The sequence below is a fragment of the Schistocerca americana genome, chromosome 10 (assembly GCF_021461395.2).
Source record: "Schistocerca americana isolate TAMUIC-IGC-003095 chromosome 10, iqSchAmer2.1, whole genome shotgun sequence".
NCBI classification, from domain to species: domain Eukaryota; kingdom Metazoa; phylum Arthropoda; class Insecta; order Orthoptera; family Acrididae; genus Schistocerca; species Schistocerca americana.
The window spans coordinates 84,362,350-84,383,046 of record NC_060128.1 but is presented as its reverse complement, the minus strand read 5'-3'; the positions used below and the strand labels follow the sequence as shown (position 1 = coordinate 84,383,046).

Below are 20,697 nucleotides of genomic sequence, written 5' to 3'. Positions count from 1 at the left end.
GGTGTGCTTGGTCCACAAAGTGGCGACCTTTCCCATTAACTGTTCTCAGATGGCAAGCTCATAGATGAAACGTTACGATGTGCTTGGTCCAGAAAGTGGCGACCTTTCCCATTAACTGTTCTCAGATGGCAAGCTCATAGATGAAACGTTACGGTGTGCTTGGTCCACAAAGTGGCGACCTTTCCCATTAACTGTTCTCAGATGGCAAGCTCATAGATGAAACGTTACGATGTGCTTGGTCCAGAAAGTGGCGACCTTTCCCATTAACTGTTCTCAGATGGCAAGCTCATAGATGAAACGTTACGGTGTGCTTGGTCCAGAAAGTGGAGACCTTTCCCATTAACTGTTCTCAGATGGCAAGCTCATAGATGAAACGTTACGGTGTGCTTGGTCCAGAAAGTGGAGACCTTTCCCATTAACTGTTCTCAGATGGCAAGCTCATAGATGAAACGTTACGGTGTGCTTGGTCCAGAAAGTGGAGACCTTTCCCATTAACTGTTCTCAGATGGCAAGCTCATAGATGAAACGTTACGGTGTGCTTGGTCCAGAAAGTGGAGACCTTTCCCATTAACTGTTCTCAGATGGCAAGCTCATAGATGAAACGTTACGGTGTGCTTGGTCCAGAAAGTGGAGACCTTTCCCATTAACTGTTCTCAGATGGCAAGCTCATAGATGAAACGTTACGGTGTGCTTGGTCCAGAAAGTGGAGACCTTTCCCATTAACTGTTCTCAGATGGCAAGCTCATAGATGAAACGTTACGGTGTGCTTGGTCCAGAAAGTGGAGACCTTTCCCATTAACTGTTCTCAGATGGCAAGCTCATAGATGAAACGTTACGATGTGCTTGGTCCAGAAAGTGGCGACCTTTCCCATTAACTGTTCTCAGATGGCAAGCTCATAGATGAAACGTTACGGTGTGCTTGGTCCAGAAAGTGGAGACCTTTCCCATTAACTGTTCTCAGATGGCAAGCTCATAGATGAAACGTTACGGTGTGCTTGGTCCAGAAAGTGGAGACCTTTCCCATTAACTGTTCTCAGATGGCAAGCTCATAGATGAAACGTTACGGTGTGCTTGGTCCAGAAAGTGGAGACCTTTCCCATTAACTGTTCTCAGATGGCAAGCTCATAGATGAAACGTTACGGTGTGCTTGGTCCAGAAAGTGGAGACCTTTCCCATTAACTGTTCTCAGATGGCAAGCTCATAGATGAAACGTTACGGTGTGCTTGGTCCAGAAAGTGGAGACCTTTCCCATTAACTGTTCTCAGATGGCAAGCTCATAGATGAAACGTTACGGTGTGCTTGGTCCAGAAAGTGGAGACCTTTCCCATTAACTGTTCTCAGATGGCAAGCTCATAGATGAAACGTTACGGTGTGCTTGGTCCAGAAAGTGGAGACCTTTCCCATTAACTGTTCTCAGATGGCAAGCTCATAGATGAAACGTTACGGTGTGCTTGGTCCAGAAAGTGGAGACCTTTCCCATTAACTGTTCTCAGATGGCAAGCTCATAGATGAAACGTTACGGTGTGCTTGGTCCAGAAAGTGGAGACCTTTCCCATTAACTGTTCTCAGATGGCAAGCTCATAGATGAAACGTTACGGTGTGCTTGGTCCAGAAAGTGGAGACCTTTCCCATTAACTGTTCTCAGATGGCAAGCTCATAGATGAAACGTTACGGTGTGCTTGGTCCAGAAAGTGGAGACCTTTCCCATTAACTGTTCTCAGATGGCAAGCTCATAGATGAAACGTTACGGTGTGCTTGGTCCAGAAAGTGGCGACCTTTCCCATTAACTGTTCTCAGATGGCAAGCTCATAGATGAAACGTTACGGTGTGCTTGGTCCAGAAAGTGGAGACCTTTCCCATTAACTGTTCTCAGATGGCAAGCTCATAGATGAAACGTTACGGTGTGCTTGGTCCAGAAAGTGGAGACCTTTCCCATTAACTGTTCTCAGATGGCAAGCTCATAGATGAAACGTTACGGTGTGCTTGGTCCAGAAAGTGGAGACCTTTCCCATTAACTGTTCTCAGATGGCAAGCTCATAGATGAAACGTTACGGTGTGCTTGGTCCAGAAAGTGGAGACCTTTCCCATTAACTGTTCTCAGATGGCAAGCTCATAGATGAAACGTTACGGTGTGCTTGGTCCAGAAAGTGGCGACCTTTCCCATTAACTGTTCTCAGATGGCAAGCTCATAGATGAAACGTTACGGTGTGCTTGGTCCAGAAAGTGGAGACCTTTCCCATTAACTGTTCTCAGATGGCAAGCTCATAGATGAAACGTTACGGTGTGCTTGGTCCAGAAAGTGGAGACCTTTCCCATTAACTGTTCTCAGATGGCAAGCTCATAGATGAAACGTTACGGTGTGCTTGGTCCAGAAAGTGGAGACCTTTCCCATTAACTGTTCTCAGATGGCAAGCTCATAGATGAAACGTTACGGTGTGCTTGGTCCAGAAAGTGGAGACCTTTCCCATTAACTGTTCTCAGATGGCAAGCTCATAGATGAAACGTTACGGTGTGCTTGGTCCAGAAAGTGGAGACCTTTCCCATTAACTGTTCTCAGATGGCAAGCTCATAGATGAAACGTTACGGTGTGCTTGGTCCAGAAAGTGGAGACCTTTCCCATTAACTGTTCTCAGATGGCAAGCTCATAGATGAAACGTTACGGTGTGCTTGGTCCAGAAAGTGGAGACCTTTCCCATTAACTGTTCTCAGATGGCAAGCTCATAGATGAAACGTTACGGTGTGCTTGGTCCAGAAAGTGGAGACCTTTCCCATTAACTGTTCTCAGATGGGAAGCTCATAGATGAAACGTTACGATGTGCTTGGTCCAGAAAGTGGCGACCTTTCCCATTAACTGTTCTCAGATGGCAAGCTCATAGATGAAACGTTACGGTGTGCTTGGTCCAGAAAGTGGAGACCTTTCCCATTAACTGTTCTCAGATGGCAAGCTCATAGATGAAACGTTACGGTGTGCTTGGTCCAGAAAGTGGAGACCTTTCCCATTAACTGTTCTCAGATGGGAAGCTCATAGATGAAACGTTACGATGTGCTTGGTCCAGAAAGTGGCGACCTTTCCCATTAACTGTTCTCAGATGGCAAGCTCATAGATGAAACGTTACGGTGTGCTTGGTCCAGAAAGTGGAGACCTTTCCCATTTGGTGATGATCGACTGAGAACTTGAGTATGAGTATTCCTGCTCTATTGTCCCGATGCAGTTCAACGTCGGACCACTGTCACATCCAAACGCCCTACTGATCTGGACACTGGACTGCTCGATCATCCAGCCACATGGAGAACCACAATGAGGTTTCTTTCAAACAGCGTGAGGTGCTGATAATGCTGTCTCACAGGACTTTGTGGCATCTCGCTGCCCTCCACGGTGATTACTCAACAACTGGCGCTGTTCACAATGTTAAGGAGCCCTGGTAGCAACACTAAACCAGAACAATGCTATTGCCGTTCTACCTATCACAGATAATTGCAACCATAATCATTTACATACCCGCCGACGGTGAGTAAGTGTCATAAATTACAATGACATCAGATTATGTCTTCTCGTTGCTCCACCTTTTTTGTCATGCATTGTGCGTACAAGGTATTTCAAATAAGGTGTTTTTCTCTGTAACTTAACAAAATAGTAAGTTAAAGGGATATTTATTTAGATAACTAGAAGTACGAAACAATACTCTATCTGTGTGGTTATGGAACAGTTTATTTAGTTATTCTCCAGAGAGCTACAGCAATGCGTTACAATTACCTAAAAAGAACATTCTTCTATTATGTAGTTGTAATTAAACCAACTGTTGTACAAATCGATTGAAACTAAATTTCTACCAACTTTAGTTGGGAGCTAGAAAGTTCCGAGTTTTAAGCGATGATGAAAACTGAACAACATTACCCAGTCCTTTGCCTACAACACAACAGCACCCCTAATGATGGGAAAACACGAAGCAACTGTTTAAAAAAAGAAAGTGAGCGAAATCTTATTGGGACTTAACTGCTAAGGTCATCAGTCACTAAGCTTTTTTTTGTCATCAGTCTACTGACTGATTTGATGCGGCCCGCCACGAATTCCTTTCCTGTGCTAACCTCTTCATCTCAGAGTAGCACTTGCAACCCACGTCCTCAATTATTTGCTAAACGTATTCCAATCTCTGTCTTCCTCTACAGTTTTTGCCCTCTACAGCTCCCTCTAGTACCATGGAAGTCATTCCCTCATGTCTTAGCAGATGTCCTATCATCCTGTCCCTTCTCCTTATCAGTGTTTTCCACATATTCCTTTCCTCTCCGATTCTGCGTAGAACCTCCTCATTCCTTACCTTATCAGTCCACCTAATTTTCAACATTCGTCTATAGCATCACATCTCAAATGCTTCGATTTTCTTCTGTTCCGGTTTTCCCACAGTCCATGTTTCACTACCATACAATGCTGTACTCCAGACGTACATCCTCGGAAATTTCTTCCTCAAATTAAGGCCGGTATTTGATATTAGTAGACTTCTCTTGGCCAGAAATGCCTTTTGTGCCATAGCGAGTCTGCTTTTGATGTCCTCCTTGCTCCGTCCGTCATTGGTTATTTTACTGCCTAGGTAGCATAATTCCTTAACTTCATTGACTTCGTGACCATCAATCCTGATGTTAAGTTTCTCGCTGTTCTCATTTCTACTACTTCTCATTACCTTCGTCTTTCTCCGATTTACTCTCAAACCATACTGTGTACTCATTAGACTGTTCATTCCGTTCAGCAGATCATTTAATTCTTCTTCACTTTCACTCAGGATAGCAATGTCATCAGCGAATCGTATCATTGATATCCTTTCACCTTGTATTTTAATTTCACTCTTGAACCTTTCTTTTATTTCCATCATTGCTCCCTCGATGTACAGATTGAAGAGTAGGGGCGAAAGGCTACAGCCTTGTCTTACACCCTTCTTAATACGAGCACTTCGTTCTTGATCGTCCACTCTTATTATTCCCTCTTGTTTGTTGTACATATTGTATATGACCCGTCTCCCCCTATAGCTTACCCCTACTTTTTTCAGAATCTCGAACAGCTTGCACCATTTTATATTGTCGAACGCTTTTTCCAGGTCGACACATCCTATGAAAGTGTCTTGATTTTTCTTTAGCCTTGCTTCCATTATTAGCCGTAACGTCAGAATTGCCTCTCTCGTTCCTTTACTTTTCCTAAAGCCAAACTGATCGTCACCTAGCGCATTCTCAATTTTCTTTTCCATTCTTCTGTATATTATTCTTGTAAGCAGCTTCGATGCACGAGCTGTTAAGCTGATTGTGCGATAATTCTCGCACTTGTCAGCCCTTGCCGTCTTCGGAATTGTGTGGATGATGCTTTTCCGAAAGTCAGATGGTACGTCACCAGACTCATATATTGTACACACCAACGCGATTAGTCGTTTTGTTGCCACTTTTCCCAATGATTTTAGAAATTCTGATGGAATGTTATCTATCCCTTCTGCCTTATTTGACCGTAAGTCCTCCAAAGCTATTTTAAATTCCGATTCTGATACTGGATCCCCTATGTCTTCTAAATCGACTCCTGTTTCTTCTTCTATCACATCAGACAAATCTTCACCCTCATAGAGGCTTTCAATGTATTCTTTCCACCTACCAGCTCTCTCCTCTGCATTTAACAGTGGAATTCCCGTTGCACTCTTAATGTTACCACCGTTGCTTTTAATGTCACCAAAGGTTGTTTTGACCTTCCTGTATGGTGGGTCTGTCATTCCGACAATCATATCTTTTTCGATGTCTTCACATTTTTCCTGCAGCCATTTCGTCTTAGCTTCCCTGCACTTCCTATTTATTTCATTCCTCAGCGACTTGTATTTCTGTATTCCTGATTTTCCCGGAACATGTTTGTACTTCCTCCTTTCATCAATCAACTGAAGTATTTCTTCTGTTACCCATGGTTTCTTCGCAGCTACCTTCTTTGTACCTATGTTTTCCTTCCCAACTTCTGTGATGGCCCTTTTTAGAGATGTCCATTCCTCTTCAACTGTACTGCCTACTGCGCTATTCCTTATTGCTGTATCTATAGCGTTAGAGAACTTCAAACGTATCTCGTCATTCCTCAGTACTTCCGTATCCCACTTCTTTGCGAATTGATTCTTCCTGACTAATGTCTTGAACGTCAGCCTACTCTTCATCACTACTATATTGTGATCTGAGTCTATATCTGCTCCTGGGTACGCCTTATAATCCAGTATCTGATTTCGGAATCTCTGTCTGACCATGATGTAATCTAATTGAAATCTTCCCGTATCTCCCGGCCTTTTCCAAGTATACCTCCTCCTCTTGTGATTCTTGAACAGGGTATTCGCTATTACTAGCTGAAACTTGTTACAGAACTCAATTAGTCTTTCTCCTCTTTCATTCCTTGCCCCAAGCCCATATTCTCCTGTAACCTTTTCTTCTACTCCTTCCCCTACAACTGCATTCCAGTCGCCCATGACTATTAGATTTTCGTCCCCCTTTACATACTGCTTTACCCTTTCAACATCCTCATACACTTTATCTATCTGTTCGACCGCCAGACAGTCCACTCTAGACGTTTCCCCATGTGAGGACACGTCAGAGGCACACATCTACATCTACATCTACATTGATACTCCGCAAGCCACCCAACGGTGTGTGGCGGTCTCATACATCTGGTCTCTGACAATAAAGGCCACTCTGGCGAAGCAGCCTTCTGTACGCCGATTGCGTCGATGTAACACGTCTAGTGGGTGGTGCGAGGTCAGCTGCGAGGTCAGTACTAAGGCGGTACCGTCGAGCCCTTACAGCCAAATAACGGTACTCTCTTTCTGAGGTCACAAGTGGGCGGACCTGCCCTGGTTTTCGGGATATACTTTCGGTCTCTATAAACTGTCCCTATATTCGAGGAACAACAGAACGATTCACATTAAGCCATTGGGGCCCAACAGTTCTGCTTCCGGTTCTAGGCGCTCAGTCCGGAACCGCGCGACTGCTACTGTCGCAGGTTCGAATCCTGCCTCGGGCATGGATGTGTGTGATGTCCTTAGGTTAGTTAGGTTTAACTAGTTCTAAGTTCTAGGGGACTAATGACCTCAGAAGTTGAGTCCCATAGTGCTCAGATCCATTTTTGAAGTTCTGCTTCCATTCTTCCTATGGCTCTCCACAGCAGACAGTCTGGTAGGCATCGCCGGCCGGAGTGGCCGTGCGGTTCTAGGCGCTACAGTCTGGAGCCGAGCGACCGCTACGGTCGCAGGTTCGAATCCAGCCTCGGGCATGGATGTGTGTGATGTCCTTAGGTTAGTTAGGTTTAACTAGTTCTAAGTTCTAGGGGACTAATGACCTCAGAAGTTGAACCCCATAGTGCTCAGATCCATTTTTGAAGTTCTGCTTCCATTCTTCCTATGGCTCTCCACAGCAGACAGTCTGGTAGGCATCGCCGGCCGGAGTGGCCGTGCGGTTCTAGGCGCTACAGTCTGGAGCCGAGCGACCGCTACGGTCGCAGGTTCGAATCCAGCCTCGGGCATGGATGTGTGTGATGTCCTTAGGTTAGTTAGGTTTAATTAGTTCTAAGTTCTAGGCGACTGATGACCTCGGGCATGGATGTGTGTGATGTCCTTAGGTTAGTTAGGTTTAATTAGTTCTAAGTTCTAGGCGACTGATGACCTCAGAAGTTAAGTCGCATAGTGCTCAGAGCCATTTGAACCATTTGGTAGGCATCTTCTCTGTGCCACAGTGCACCGTCTGCGTCTGTGTACACAGCGATGGTGGATGTGGAACTACCCGACAAACACAACCCCGTTTGGTAGATGTCCTGACGTCATTATTGGCGTGGTTGTCCGTTGACCGGAATGCCATCTTCCGTGCAAAACATCTACATCTACGTGATTAGTCCGCTATACACAATAAAGTGCCTGTCAGAGGGTTAAATGAACCACCTTCAAGCCGTCTCTCTACCGTTCCACTCTCGAACGGCGTGCGGGAACAACGAGCACTTAAATTTTTCTGAGCGAGCTCTGATTCGGTTGCAGATTCGAATCCTGCCTTGGGCAAGGGTGTGTGTGATGTCCTTAGGTTAGTCAGGTTTAAAAAGCCATTTGAATCATTTGAGCCCCGATTTCTCCACATGCAGGTGGATGCCAACAGAATGTTTTCGCAATTGGAGGAGAAAACTGGTGACTGAAATTTCACGAGAAGATCGCGTCGCAACGAAAAACGCCTTTGCTTTACTGATTGCCACTACTATTCACGCGTCATGTCTGCAGCACTATCTCCCCTATTTCGCGATAATACAAAACGAACTGCCCTTCTTTGTACTTTTTCGATGTCATTCGTCAGTACCACCTCATGCGGATCCCACACCGCACAGCAGTACTCCAGAATAGGGCGAACAAGCGTGGTGCAAGCAGTCTCTTTAGTAGACCTGTTGCACCTTCTACGTGTTCTGCCAATGAATCGCAGTCTTTGGTTTGCTCTACCCACAATATTATATATGTGATCGCTCCAATTTAGGTTATTTGTTATTCTAATCTCTAAGTATTTAGTTGAATTTACAGCCTTCAGATTTGTGTGACTTACCGCGTAAACGAAATTTAGCAGATTTCTTTTAGTACTCATGTGAATAACTTCACACTTTTCTTTATTCAGGGCCAATTGGAATCTTTCGCACCATACAGATATCTTATCTAAATCATTTTGCAATTCGTTTTGGTCATATGATGACTTTACAAGACGGTAAATGACAGCATCATCTGCAAACAATCTAAGACGGCTACTGAGATTGTCTCCTATATCGTTAATATAGATCTTGAACAATAGAGGGCCTGTAACACTTCCTTGGGGAACGCCGGATATTACTTCTGTTTTACTCGATGACTTTCCGTCTATTACTACGAACTGTGACCTTTCTGACAGGAAACCACTAATCCAGTCGCAGAACTGAGGTGATATTCCATAGGCTCGCAGTTTGGTTAGAAGACGCTTGTGAGGAACGGTGACGAAAGAGTTCTGGAAGTCTAAAAATACGAAATCAATTTGTCATCCCCTGTCGATGGTACTCATTACTTCATGAGTATAAAGAGCTAGTTGTGTTTCACAAGAACGATATTTTCTGAACCCGTGCTGACTATGTGCATTAAATCGTTTTCATCGAAGTACTTTCCAAGATGCTACTCTAGGCGGGTGTAAAATGAACGTGCGCAACGGAAAATAATAAACGCTAAAAATGAAGAATTGGCTCTGTCTGACTACTCCCTGAAGCAGATCTTAGGATCTCTTAATTATATAAATTACGATCTAAAAATAAATGAATGATGAAGCCAACTAATCCGACTAAATGATAAACGTTGTTCCTGATCATATATTTATTGTAGATTAAAAAAAAACCTTTATATTACAAAGTTTACATTTCCTAAGTAAAATTACTAATTAATTGCCCAACTCTGCCCCTTATTACGACTGCGCGATCTAATATCAATAACGTGAAATGACTGACATCATCCACGTACCAAACACTAGAAGACACTATTTTAAAAGATGATCTACGGTGGTGTGGAACCTCAGTGGAAATACACTAACGTGATAACGGCTGTTTAGCTCTATAGCCCTAATAAGCCGAAGCAATTTGCGATATCCCCGTATGTACTGCATTCGGTGCGTCGAAGTGATGGTTCTCGTACTCGTCTGCGACGATGGAAGAACTCCAGCCACAAAATAAACTCTTTCAAACACTAGGAAGGCAGAAGGCGGTCCTCTGACTATTATACTCTAATACTGTCTTCTCCTATTTGTGTTCTACAGACGAGAAACGCGAACTCCCAGCCACAAGGACGGAGTTCAGATAACGTCTCAACGTAAGTATAGGCAGAAGAAGTGGTCTCAGTTACTGAACGCTGCGTACTCAACGACGACTTCCAGCCCGGAGGTGAAGTCCAGAATTGTATAGTTTCGCAACAGTACAGTGCCTAACTGTTATAACTATAAACTCTCCTGAGAGCAAATACAGCAAGTCCGTCTGTACCAACAAAGCTGATATCGAGCGACCGTCACACACGGGCGCTCACAACGGAAGACCTCGTCTCTCCACCGCTGGCTTCCCAGCAAGGTTAGGTTCCCCACCCTCGTAATTCCGAAAACGAATCATATTCCCGAAACCACGGAATATTCTCCCTCTCTACAGATTCTTCCCAACGCCGCCCAACCATATTTTAGTCTTTTGTCGCCCAGTGCGGAAAGTTTGCGAGGAAAAACCTATACTCGTACAATGGTATGCTTCTGAGTAAAAATCCTTGGAAATAACCCAGCCTGCCGGGTTTCCGAGGTGCCGCTTCTTCGTTCCTCTCACCTGCGTCCAAGATTTGCAGAGTTCCCAGTTATCCTTCCGTCCCTACCACAATAGCGGCCGATAGTGGCCGATTGCCCCTGTATTGTGTCTTCGTGCTCAGGTGTCCAGACTGTCTGACTTGGCACTTCCTGTGTGGAGTTGAATCACCACACCTGTCTGAGCCTTCCACCCAGGGCTTGAGTTCCGTCTGCCATTTCATTTCCACTGTCGTTCCCACCTCTACTAGTATGGTAATAAAGACACTCCGTCACATTTCATGCAATCATTTACAAGGCGTACGTGACAATATCAGTCTGCTTTATATATTCATATATATGATGTACAACCTATCATGGCAAAATAGGTGGATGGGTGCTTGTAAGATGCGAAATTATAGCCACCTTACAACTTCCTAATGTCCGAACACAGTATATGTTCCAAAACCCTACTGCAAATCGGCGTTAGATATATGGGCCTGACAAGATCGTTCTGTCATCTGTTGAAAGTGTAATTCAGATGGTTCAAACGACTCTGAGCACTATAGGACTTCACATCTGAAGTCATCAGTCCCCTAGAACTTAGAACTACTTAAACCTAACTAACGTAAGGACATCATACACATCCATGCCCGTGGCATGGACCGTAGCGGTCGCGCGGTTCCAGACTGAAACGCCTAGGACCGCTCGGCCACACCGGCCGGCAAAGTGTAATTACATCGTGAATTAGACACAGGACGAAGAAATAGCGGTTTGTTGCTTTAGTTTGTAACTTCCAAACAAAAAAATTCCGTAACCTCCCAACAGTAAAAACAATATATAATTATTTATTTCATTCACATTCAGCGTAACCATCCAACAGTTTATTACTCCGTAACCTAGGAATAATAAAAATGTCGCTCACTTATAACCTTTCAATAATTCACTGTGAATTTAACCTGGTAAATTTTGGACGTCAGCAGCGCTGCGTCATGGCCCTGAAAGATCATTCTGAATAAAAAAATGAAAATTCTTACCTCAGGGAAGTCGCCGGATAACGCGTATATCTCTGCTCCTATAAGAAATTTTCTGGCACGGCTCAGTGCAATGCTGGCCGATAGATTTGTCATGTATAAAAAGAACAACTGATTTTTCTTTGTAATAATCGGGATGACCATGGATTGGAGAAATTAGTAAATTCTTTAAATTGAGATGAATGATTGTCAAAAGTTAATTTTTATAAAAAGATTATTATCAAGAGATTTTTTAAACATTTACATGGGACTTGATGTAACAATACTACATATGCGCGACGCTGCCTTTACCTTATACTATAACGGCCGGGGTCTGCCATCGCTCCCCACGACCGGCCCAGGCAACTCCACATACACGACTGCTAGCTACTACTATTACAACTGCTACAGACACTGCTCATACTGCATACAACAGTGCTCTTTGGTCTGAGATTCTCTTATTGCTTATATATCGCAGGCAGCGCGTGAGCAGTCCATCGAAATTACATCTGCTCGAGGGCGCTAGCAATTCCTTAATCATGGACCTCTTACAAGTTGTGTCAGTTTGAAACGTAGTGAAGCAGTCAACCCATGTTGCTTGACTTGTCATAATAAACTGAAACTTAGGTTTTGAAGTTCCCTCGTACGCCGTGGCAACTTACGACCAGCAGCTGAGGTTCTCGGCTGGACGCGGTCCGCCACTTGGGTTGTGAGTCGAGGGCTACCGGCTGACCGCGAGCGAGACGAATGGCCGGCGTTTATTGGCGGGCTGCTGGGGCCGTTGTTAAACGGGGACTGGCTGGGGGCGGGGGGGGCGGCGTCGGGGGCGGCAGCACGTGGTGACTGAAATGACCGGCCGGCGCCGGAGACCGGGGCATTAGTTCTCGCAATACCAGTGCTGCTCCTGGAGGCTGGGAGGCTAGCAAGGCGAGGGCTGCCCACAAACGGAGGGAGGCCGGAGGCGGGGGAAGGACTGGCAGCATACGCTCCGAGGGCGGACTTCTTCCGTAGAACTTCTGTTGACTTTGACGTCTGACGTCATAACAAGTCGCAAAATGCTACACAGATATGACTCCAAAGTGGCGAACAATAACATGATACCCTCCCATGCCACTGAATAGGAACGTCAAATAGAGAAGCGTACAAATTGTTAATCATAAATACTGGACTAACATAATAAACGCCGGGGGTTTAGAACGTGGACGAAGAGAATTAACAACTGCAAAAATCACGACGATAACTAAGATTCACTAAACCAGGGGTCTCCAAACTTTTTAGTCCGTGGGCCACATTGACTCCTCCACGAAGCCATAAGGGCCAAGATCTACCTAGTGGGATTAAAGCACCCTAGCACTCCACGATCACCGTAATGTAAGGCTAAAGGAAAGATGAAGTCGCAAGAATCTAAGGTTGTGGGAATAGCTAGCACAGAAACGAACTACTATTTTTATTTAATTACATAATTTTGATTGGTGGACGTACCTGAGCCAAATTCTGGTGTATTTTATTCTGGCGAATTTCACCGACAAAAAAGTGTGTCACTGCACATTAGGGTTGTGGCGATTCGTGAATGAGTCGTTCATTTGAACGACTCTAAATAAAGAATCGAAGTTCCAACGATTCATCGATTCTTAGTACGCTATGCTTCGAAGGCAACTTCCGAATCATGCCGAGTCGTGCCGAATGATTACGACCGTCAGATGGCAGTCAAGTGGAGGATGCGTGTGAATGAAGGAAGTAATTTTGCACTATCTTTCGCACAAATCGACTCCTCTTTCCTGGCATACTGAAACAAAACAATAGATGCAATCAAATCAAACGTGACCTTTCATCAATTAAGGCATTACACGTATGAATCGAGAATCACACTTGTAACGTTATATGCATGTTTTCTCATAAATAAACTATTTCTGGCGTATCTTATCACGACACAGTTCGATTCTAACCCCATTGACAATTTCAGACATGTCCTGCCACCTGTGAGTAAGATGTAGAACTTTTTGCATTGCGTAAGAGTCGTGCCATCGCAGACTAGAATGAATCGTGAAAGAATCGTCAATGAATCATAAGAATCGATTCTCAATGTGAGATTGAATCGTAGGAATCGAATCGGGAAAAAGAATCGCGTTGCCCAACTCTACTGAATATTCTTCACGAAAGCGTCCTGCAAAGTTAACGAAATCTCAAAATCATTGTTAGCAACACTATTACTGCAAGACGTAACAGAGATAGAGTATGCAAACGCATTGTTATTTCAAGCGGCGCAACAATGCGTTTAGTTATGTAGTCTTGTAGCGAGTAGCAGAGCCAGAGCATATATTTGATAGTTCTGTTGCGTGATTGTCTCTATGTTGCGAGTGTCTCAGGAGTTTTTCAGCGTTTTATGCGCTGTACTATTAGGTGAGACGACGAAGTGTTGGGCAATTCAAAGTTTGAAATAGACGAGACAAGGAAAATCTGAAAATCGAAATACGTATAGCACGACTTGAGTATGTTTTCACTGTATTTTTTGGTGGAACTACAGTGTAATTATGAGTATTTAATTTAGTAATTTAAGTACCTTAAAATAAATTCATTGCATTTTGTTTAGGCAGACTACTCCCTAGTTTTATTAGTACTAAATAGCACAATTTCATTTTCAGGTTACAATCTTTTGTGAAGTTCTGTACAAATATGGAAAAGAAACGAAATTTTTAAAGAGCAGTGGGGATGTCAATATTTCGTGGTGGAGTCAAGCAACAAACCAATGTGTATTATTTGCAATGAAGCAATGTCAGTATTCAAAGAATACAATATAAAACAGCACTCTCAGAATTACTGGAAGTTTACAGGATGCGAACGATTAGAAATGTATGAGTCTGTGAAACGCCAGCTAAAAACCCAGCAGTCGCTGTTTAAGAAAGTAAATGCTGGACAACAACTCTAACACTGTGAGATTTCAAGATGTAAATTAATTACAGTTATTTTTATACATCAGTTACAACTAAAACATTCAATATCATTATGTACAACAGGTATTGTATTTTCTTTAAATTGACTTTAAGTAAAAATTTTTATACGATTTGCTTGCTGTGTGTATTTTACAACGTAATCAAAAAAAGTGAAACCTCGCTTAAGAAGCATCTTCCATAATGATTGATTACTAAGGCTAGTCACCGAAGTGGCGTCCATTTGAAAGGCTTGCACCAGACCGGTGAGTAGAATAAAATGCAAAGAATTGTTTTACTTAAAATGTTTTGGCCAAACTGGTCTGTTAACCGTTCTTTTTTTTCACTATCGCACGGAGAATGGTCTGTCTGTTTATTGTGGATAGCCACAAGTTTAACCATGACCATCCGCTTTGTAAAGATAGAGCTCCGTCAATGTCGCGGTGTATTGGTCGCGATAGGCCTCGAAACTCAATTGTTGCCAGTATAGGTTCCACCTCAAATATTTGGCGGGCCGGATACCGGGGGTGTCCAGCCAGCTAACGCGGACCGGTTTGCCGGCACTTGCGGGCCGAGGTTTGGACACCCCTGCAATAAATTAAACCAAACTAAACTCCGTTCGAACAGGCCTTGGAAGGTCCAACGTTACCGACAGCCGTCGTGTCATCCACAACCCACAGGGGTCACTGGATGCGAATACGGAGGGGCCTGTGGCCAGCACACCGCGCTCCCGGCCGTATGTCGGTTTAGGAGACCGGAGCCGCTACTTCTCAGTCAAGTAGCTCCTCAGTTTGCCTCACAAGGGCTGAGTGCACCCCGCCTGCCATCAGCGCTCGGCAGACCGGATGGTCACCCATCCAAGTGCTAGCCCAGCCAGATGGCGCTTAACTTCGGTGATCTGACGGCAACCGTTCTTAGGCCGTTGGCCTAAGCATACAGCAGTGACACTAATTCTGGATACTTTGTAGAAATTAATGATTAGCCGAGAGCGCTAATGCGCTGCTTCCTGCACTGGGGTAGGCGCGCTGGTCCCGGATCGAATCCGCCCGGCGGATTAACGACGTGGGCCGGTGTGTCGGCCAGCATAGATGTGGTTTTTAGGCGGTTTTCCACACCCTGTTAGGTGAATACCGGGCTGGTCCCCACATCCTGCCTCAGTTACACGACACGCAGACATTTGTAACACTTCCGCACTGTTTCGTGGTTTCCACTAGACGCAGACAGCTGGGGTACACTAATTCCGTCCTGGGGGGTACGGGGTGGTGGCAGGAAGGGCATCCGGCCACCCCTTCACATTAACCTTGCCAAATCCGTTGTAACCATGCCGACCCTGCGAACGTAGCGGGACGAAAGGCGCAAGTGAAAGAAAGAAAGTAAGATCGTGTACAGGAATTTACTTTAGTCGAAATATGCAGTATAATTTATTACAAAAGTTCAGGAAACGTGTTCTGTTGTCTGCTGTTTGAAAATTTGAGTTAAAATACGAAAATTTAATTAAAAATTAAACAAATTTCTCACAACCCACTAATTTCAAAAAATTAAAAATTACTTGGTACTACAGTTAATGCAGTTTCTTTAAAGTCAGTCCGCCATCAGACTGTTGTTTATTTACACTTAGACAATCATGAGTTCGGCTTCAAGTGCCATTATCAAGCGTTTTAAGTGCTATAAATATCCTAATATCGCAATTTATAACACTTAAACCACTCGATAATGGCACTTTGAAGCCGAAATCATGATTGTCTAAGTGTAAATGTAACACTGTATATAAACAAGTCTCGTGGAGGTACTGACTTTAAAGAAATATGTTATGACTGTGGCTCCGCATCATGAAAAAATTATTAAGTTAATGCAGTGTTTCAAGTATTTTATGGGATAGTGGCACTGTTACACTCGGGCAACAAGTCTTTACTGCTCGAAGATGAACAAATATTCTAACCTGATTCATGCCACCTTAAATGACAAGCCCAGCCGTCTTACGTATCCACTTCCTACGTTCTAAGACCGGCTCTATCGGCTTCTACCTCTGCATTTTGCTCAGATAAAGCGTCTTTCCTGAAAATGTCACTCGCAATCCATTTTCACAAAGTTTTTTGTCTGACAGTTGGATCGGAAGCTTGAATCCCTTAAGTCTTCAAAATGGCATTTAAATTTTTTATAGTACGCCGATGATCTTGCAGAGAAAGACGGCAGATTTTACGACAGTCTGGATCAGACCATATTGGCCTCCTGCTGGTACTTGGCGCAGTTTTTGTTAACACGCTTTCTTCATACCACATGCAGACTCTCACCATACCCAATTCTGATGTGCGTCCTCCCAAACTTTCCTTTTTATTTCTGCGTAAGTGTGGCATTCTTCACAAAATGTTATTGTCTATACTCGGTGCCCAGTCTGTCAGGATACGTTTTTCTGAGTATTGTCTTCAGTTCACTTTAAAAACGTCTTACAATTCAATGAGTATACTGCTAACGACTAAGTTACAACAATGACCAGAAAGCTTTTTATTGCTGAGTAAAGTAATAATAATTCACGTTCATTGTCTGATTTCTCGAAATAGAACGAATTACAACAACGGCACGAACATATACAATAGTAAAGTATATAAACTGTTGGCAATTAAGTCTATTTAAAAAATATAACATCCAATTTTCTATATAGCGGTGATGCTGAGTCGCAGATAGGCGCAGCACAAAAACTCTCGGGTTTGTGTGAGTGTGTGTGTTTGTTGTCCAATTTCGAGAGCTTGTTAGCCGAAAATTCACTTTCCAAAAATGGTTCTGAGCACTATGGGACTTAACATCTGTGGTCATCAGTCCCCTAGAACTTAGAACTACTTAAACCTAACTAACCTAAGGACATCACACACATCCATGCCCGAGGCAGGATTCGAACCTGCGACCGTAGCAGTCGCGCTGTTCCGGACTGCGCGCCTAGAACCGCTAGACCACCGCGGCCGGCGCGACTTAACTTCTGAGGTCATCTGTTGCATAGAACTTACAAGGGAACCTCCCCATCGCACCCCCCTCAGATTTAGTTATAAGTTGGCACAGTGGATAGATCTTGAAAAACTGAACACAGATCAATCGAGAAAACCGGAAGAAGTTGTGTGGAACTATGAAAAAAATAAGCAAAATATACGAACTGAGTAGTCCATGTGCAAGATAGGCAATATCAAGGCTAATGTGAGATCGGGAGCGCCGTGGTCCCGTGGTTAGCGTGAGCAGCTGAGGAATGAGAGGTCCTTGGTTCAAGTCTTCCCTCGTGTGAAAATTTTACTTTTTTTTATTTTCGCAAAGTTATGATCTGTCCGTTCGTTCATTGGCGTCTCTGTTCACTGTAATAAGTTTAGTGTCTGTGTTTTGCGACCGCACCGCAAAACCGCGCGATTAGTAGACGAAAGGACGTGCCTCTCCAATGGTAACCGAATACATTTGATCGCAAGGTCATAGGTGAACCGATTCCTCCACAGGAAAACACGTCTGATGTATTCTATACGACACTGGTGACGGCATGTGCGTCACATGACATGAATATGTTGTCGACCCACCTAACTTGTACACGCGGCGAATGGGTAAAAAGATTCTTCTACCTTGCCCGATTTAGGGTTTCTTGTTAAAACTCCCAAAAAAAGTGATCGCATCGGACGGACAGATAATAATTGTCTGAAAATAAAAAATTAAACTTTTCAGTTGAGGGAAGACTTGAACCAAGGACCTCTCGCTCGGAACCTGCTCACGCTAACCACGGGACCACGACGCTCCTGAGCTCACATTAGCCTTGATGTTGCCTGTCCTGTGCATGGACTACTCAGTTTGAATATATTTTTTTTTTTTTCGTAGTTCCACACAACTTCTTCCTGTTTTCTCGATTGATCTGTGTTCAGTTTTTCAAGGCCTGTCCACTGTGCCAACTTATAACTAAATCTGAGGGGGCTGCGATGGGGATGTTCCCTTGTTAGAACTAATTAAACCTAACTAACCTAAGGACATCACACACACCCATGCCCGAGGCAGGATTCGAACCTGTGACCGTAGCGGTCGATCGGTTCCAGACTGTAGCGCCTAGAACCGCACGGCCACTCCACCAGTTTTTTCGTCGTTCCCGGTGTTTGGTATAAACAAAACTTATCGCCAAAGGCTTGACGTCAACGCGCACGCCGTGTCATCTGCTTGTGAGCGCCAGCAGAGCGCTTATTGTCCAACCTTATTATTTCCTATCCTTGGAGGATCAGATACAACCAAGAGGTTGAGGAACTACACCAGCAGCCCAACATAGCAGGAACTGTCAAAGCCAAACGAATGCAGTGGGCCGGCCACGTGGTCCGGATGGTGGATCACAGACGGCCTCGGAAGCTCCTGGATTTCACACCTACGGGAAAGAGGCCGCCTGGGAGACCCAAGAAGCGTTGGAGGGATGGACTCGATGAAGATTTAAACCGAGTGTCAATAGATGTGGATGGATGGCAGAATACAGTAGAGGAGGAAACTTGTGTACCGAGCGAGGTGGCGCAGTGGTTAGCACACTGGACTCGCATTCGGGAGGACGACGGTTCAATCCCGTCTCCGGCCATCCTGATTTAGGTTTTCCGTGATTTCCCTAAATCGTTTCAGGCAAATGCCGAGATGGTTCCTTTGAAAGGGCACGGCCGATTTCCTTCCCAATCCTTCCCTAACCCGAGCTTGCGCTCCGTCTCTAATGACCTCGTTGTCGACGGGACGTTAAACACTAACCACCACCACCACCAGGAAACTTGCAGATGCTGCGGTCCACTGGGCCTGATCACGTAATAGTAGTAGTGGTATCCTTGGTTCTGCCTATCTGCGACTCAGTACCTCCGCTATATGGTGGGTGGCGACTATGCTTTTCATAAAGTTGTTAAACACCATCCTAGATCTCCCATTGTTTCATTTCCAATTTTCCAACACCATCCTAGATTTATCATTGTTTCATTTCCAGTTTTCCAAACATCAATTTCGATGGTCTTTTTGACCGAAAGCTCAGTTTCCAACAGTCTTTTCGTTGTGTCCGGTATTCTGGCATAAACAAAACTTTTCGCCAAAGGCTTGACGTAAACGCACGTGCCGTGTCATCTGCTTGTGAGTGCCTGCTTCCACAATAACGTCACAACGTCAGCGAATGGCTGACCAGAGCCCTTGTTGCCCAATGTTATTATTTAGTATCCTAAGGTGTGCCTATCTGCGACTCAGCATCGCCGATATTTGATGAGTAGCGACTATGCTTTCCATGTTGTTGTTGTTGTGGTCTTCAGTCCAGAGACTGGTTTGATGCAGCTCTCCATGCTACTCTATTCTGTACAAGCTTCTTCGTCTGCGAGTAACTTCTGCAACTTACATCCTTCTGAATCTGTTTAGTGTATTCATGTCTTGGTCTCTCTCTACGATTTTTACCCGCCGCACCTCCCTTCAATACTAAAGTGATGATCCCTTGATGCCTCAGAACGTGTCCTTCCAACCGATCCCTTCTTCTAGTCAACTTGTGCCACAAACTCCCCTTCTCGCCAGTTCTATTCAGTACTCCTCATTCGTTACGTGATCTACCCACCTAACCTTAAGCATTCTTCTGTAGCACCACATTAGTAAAACTTCTATTCTCTTCTTGTCTAAATCGTCCATGTTTCACTTCCATACATGGCTACACTAAATACAAATATTTTCAGGAAAGACTTCCTGACACTTAAATTTATACTCAAAGTTATCAAATTCCTCTTCATCAGGAACGCTTTCCTTGCGTACCATACATAATTTAAGCTCCATTCTGAATTTCCCATTGGATGAGTTTCAACTTCTCAATTGTAACAAATATTTCAGGCCAAGAACCAAACGTAAAATGGAAACGCACGACATGGAGATATACATATAACATACGACAATTACGATCTTTCGAAATATTAATGTACAAGTTTTCTGTTACAACCGACTGCGAGAAATAAAATGCTGTGTTGTGGCATTTCTTTTTCGCAGTTGGTTTTAACTACAACAGCAGGGCATCTAAACCATGGAGGTTAGAAGTAAACCTATACCAATAGACACATTGTTTCTTCCATGTATATTGTTTCTCCATATACAAAATTTTAAACCTACAAATCCTAAAATAAAAGTTGCATGGAGCGAAATTCGATCCGGCGACCTTCGGATTACGAACCCGAGCGCTTACCGCTGCGCCACGACGCTGTAGAAGGTTATTAATCGTAAAGAGTATTTCACCACAACGGTTTCTTTTAACTGTCGATATTCTCGACAACGGCTGAGAAGTGCATCTTGGTGCTTTGCCACATTACACCTCTGGCCATGAGCTTTTATTATGCGCAGTATGAATCGAATCTGAATTTCACAATTGACGGCCTCCCCTTGTAAGTATGGAAAACTGTGCGGTAAACTGCTGTACATACACACTATTTTAATTTACATAATACAGTAAACATGTGTTAGAAAAATTGGCAAGAAAACAT

At 44.0% G+C, this 20,697-nt stretch overlaps 1 protein-coding gene across 1 annotated transcript in view; it reads right to left on the bottom strand.

The window, feature by feature from the left end:
- LOC124552253 overlaps nucleotides 1-16,175 on the bottom strand; it is a 33,207-nt gene extending 17,032 nt beyond the window's left edge. The window contains exons 1-2 of the mRNA XM_047126535.1: nucleotides 16,167-16,175; nucleotides 11,963-12,332 (exon numbers count right to left, since the gene is read on the bottom strand). Coding sequence (XP_046982491.1) covers nucleotides 11,963-12,332; nucleotides 16,167-16,175 — 379 coding nt within the window. The remainder of the gene's footprint in view (nucleotides 1-11,962; nucleotides 12,333-16,166) is intronic.
- Nucleotides 16,176-20,697: the final 4,522 nt, after the last annotated feature.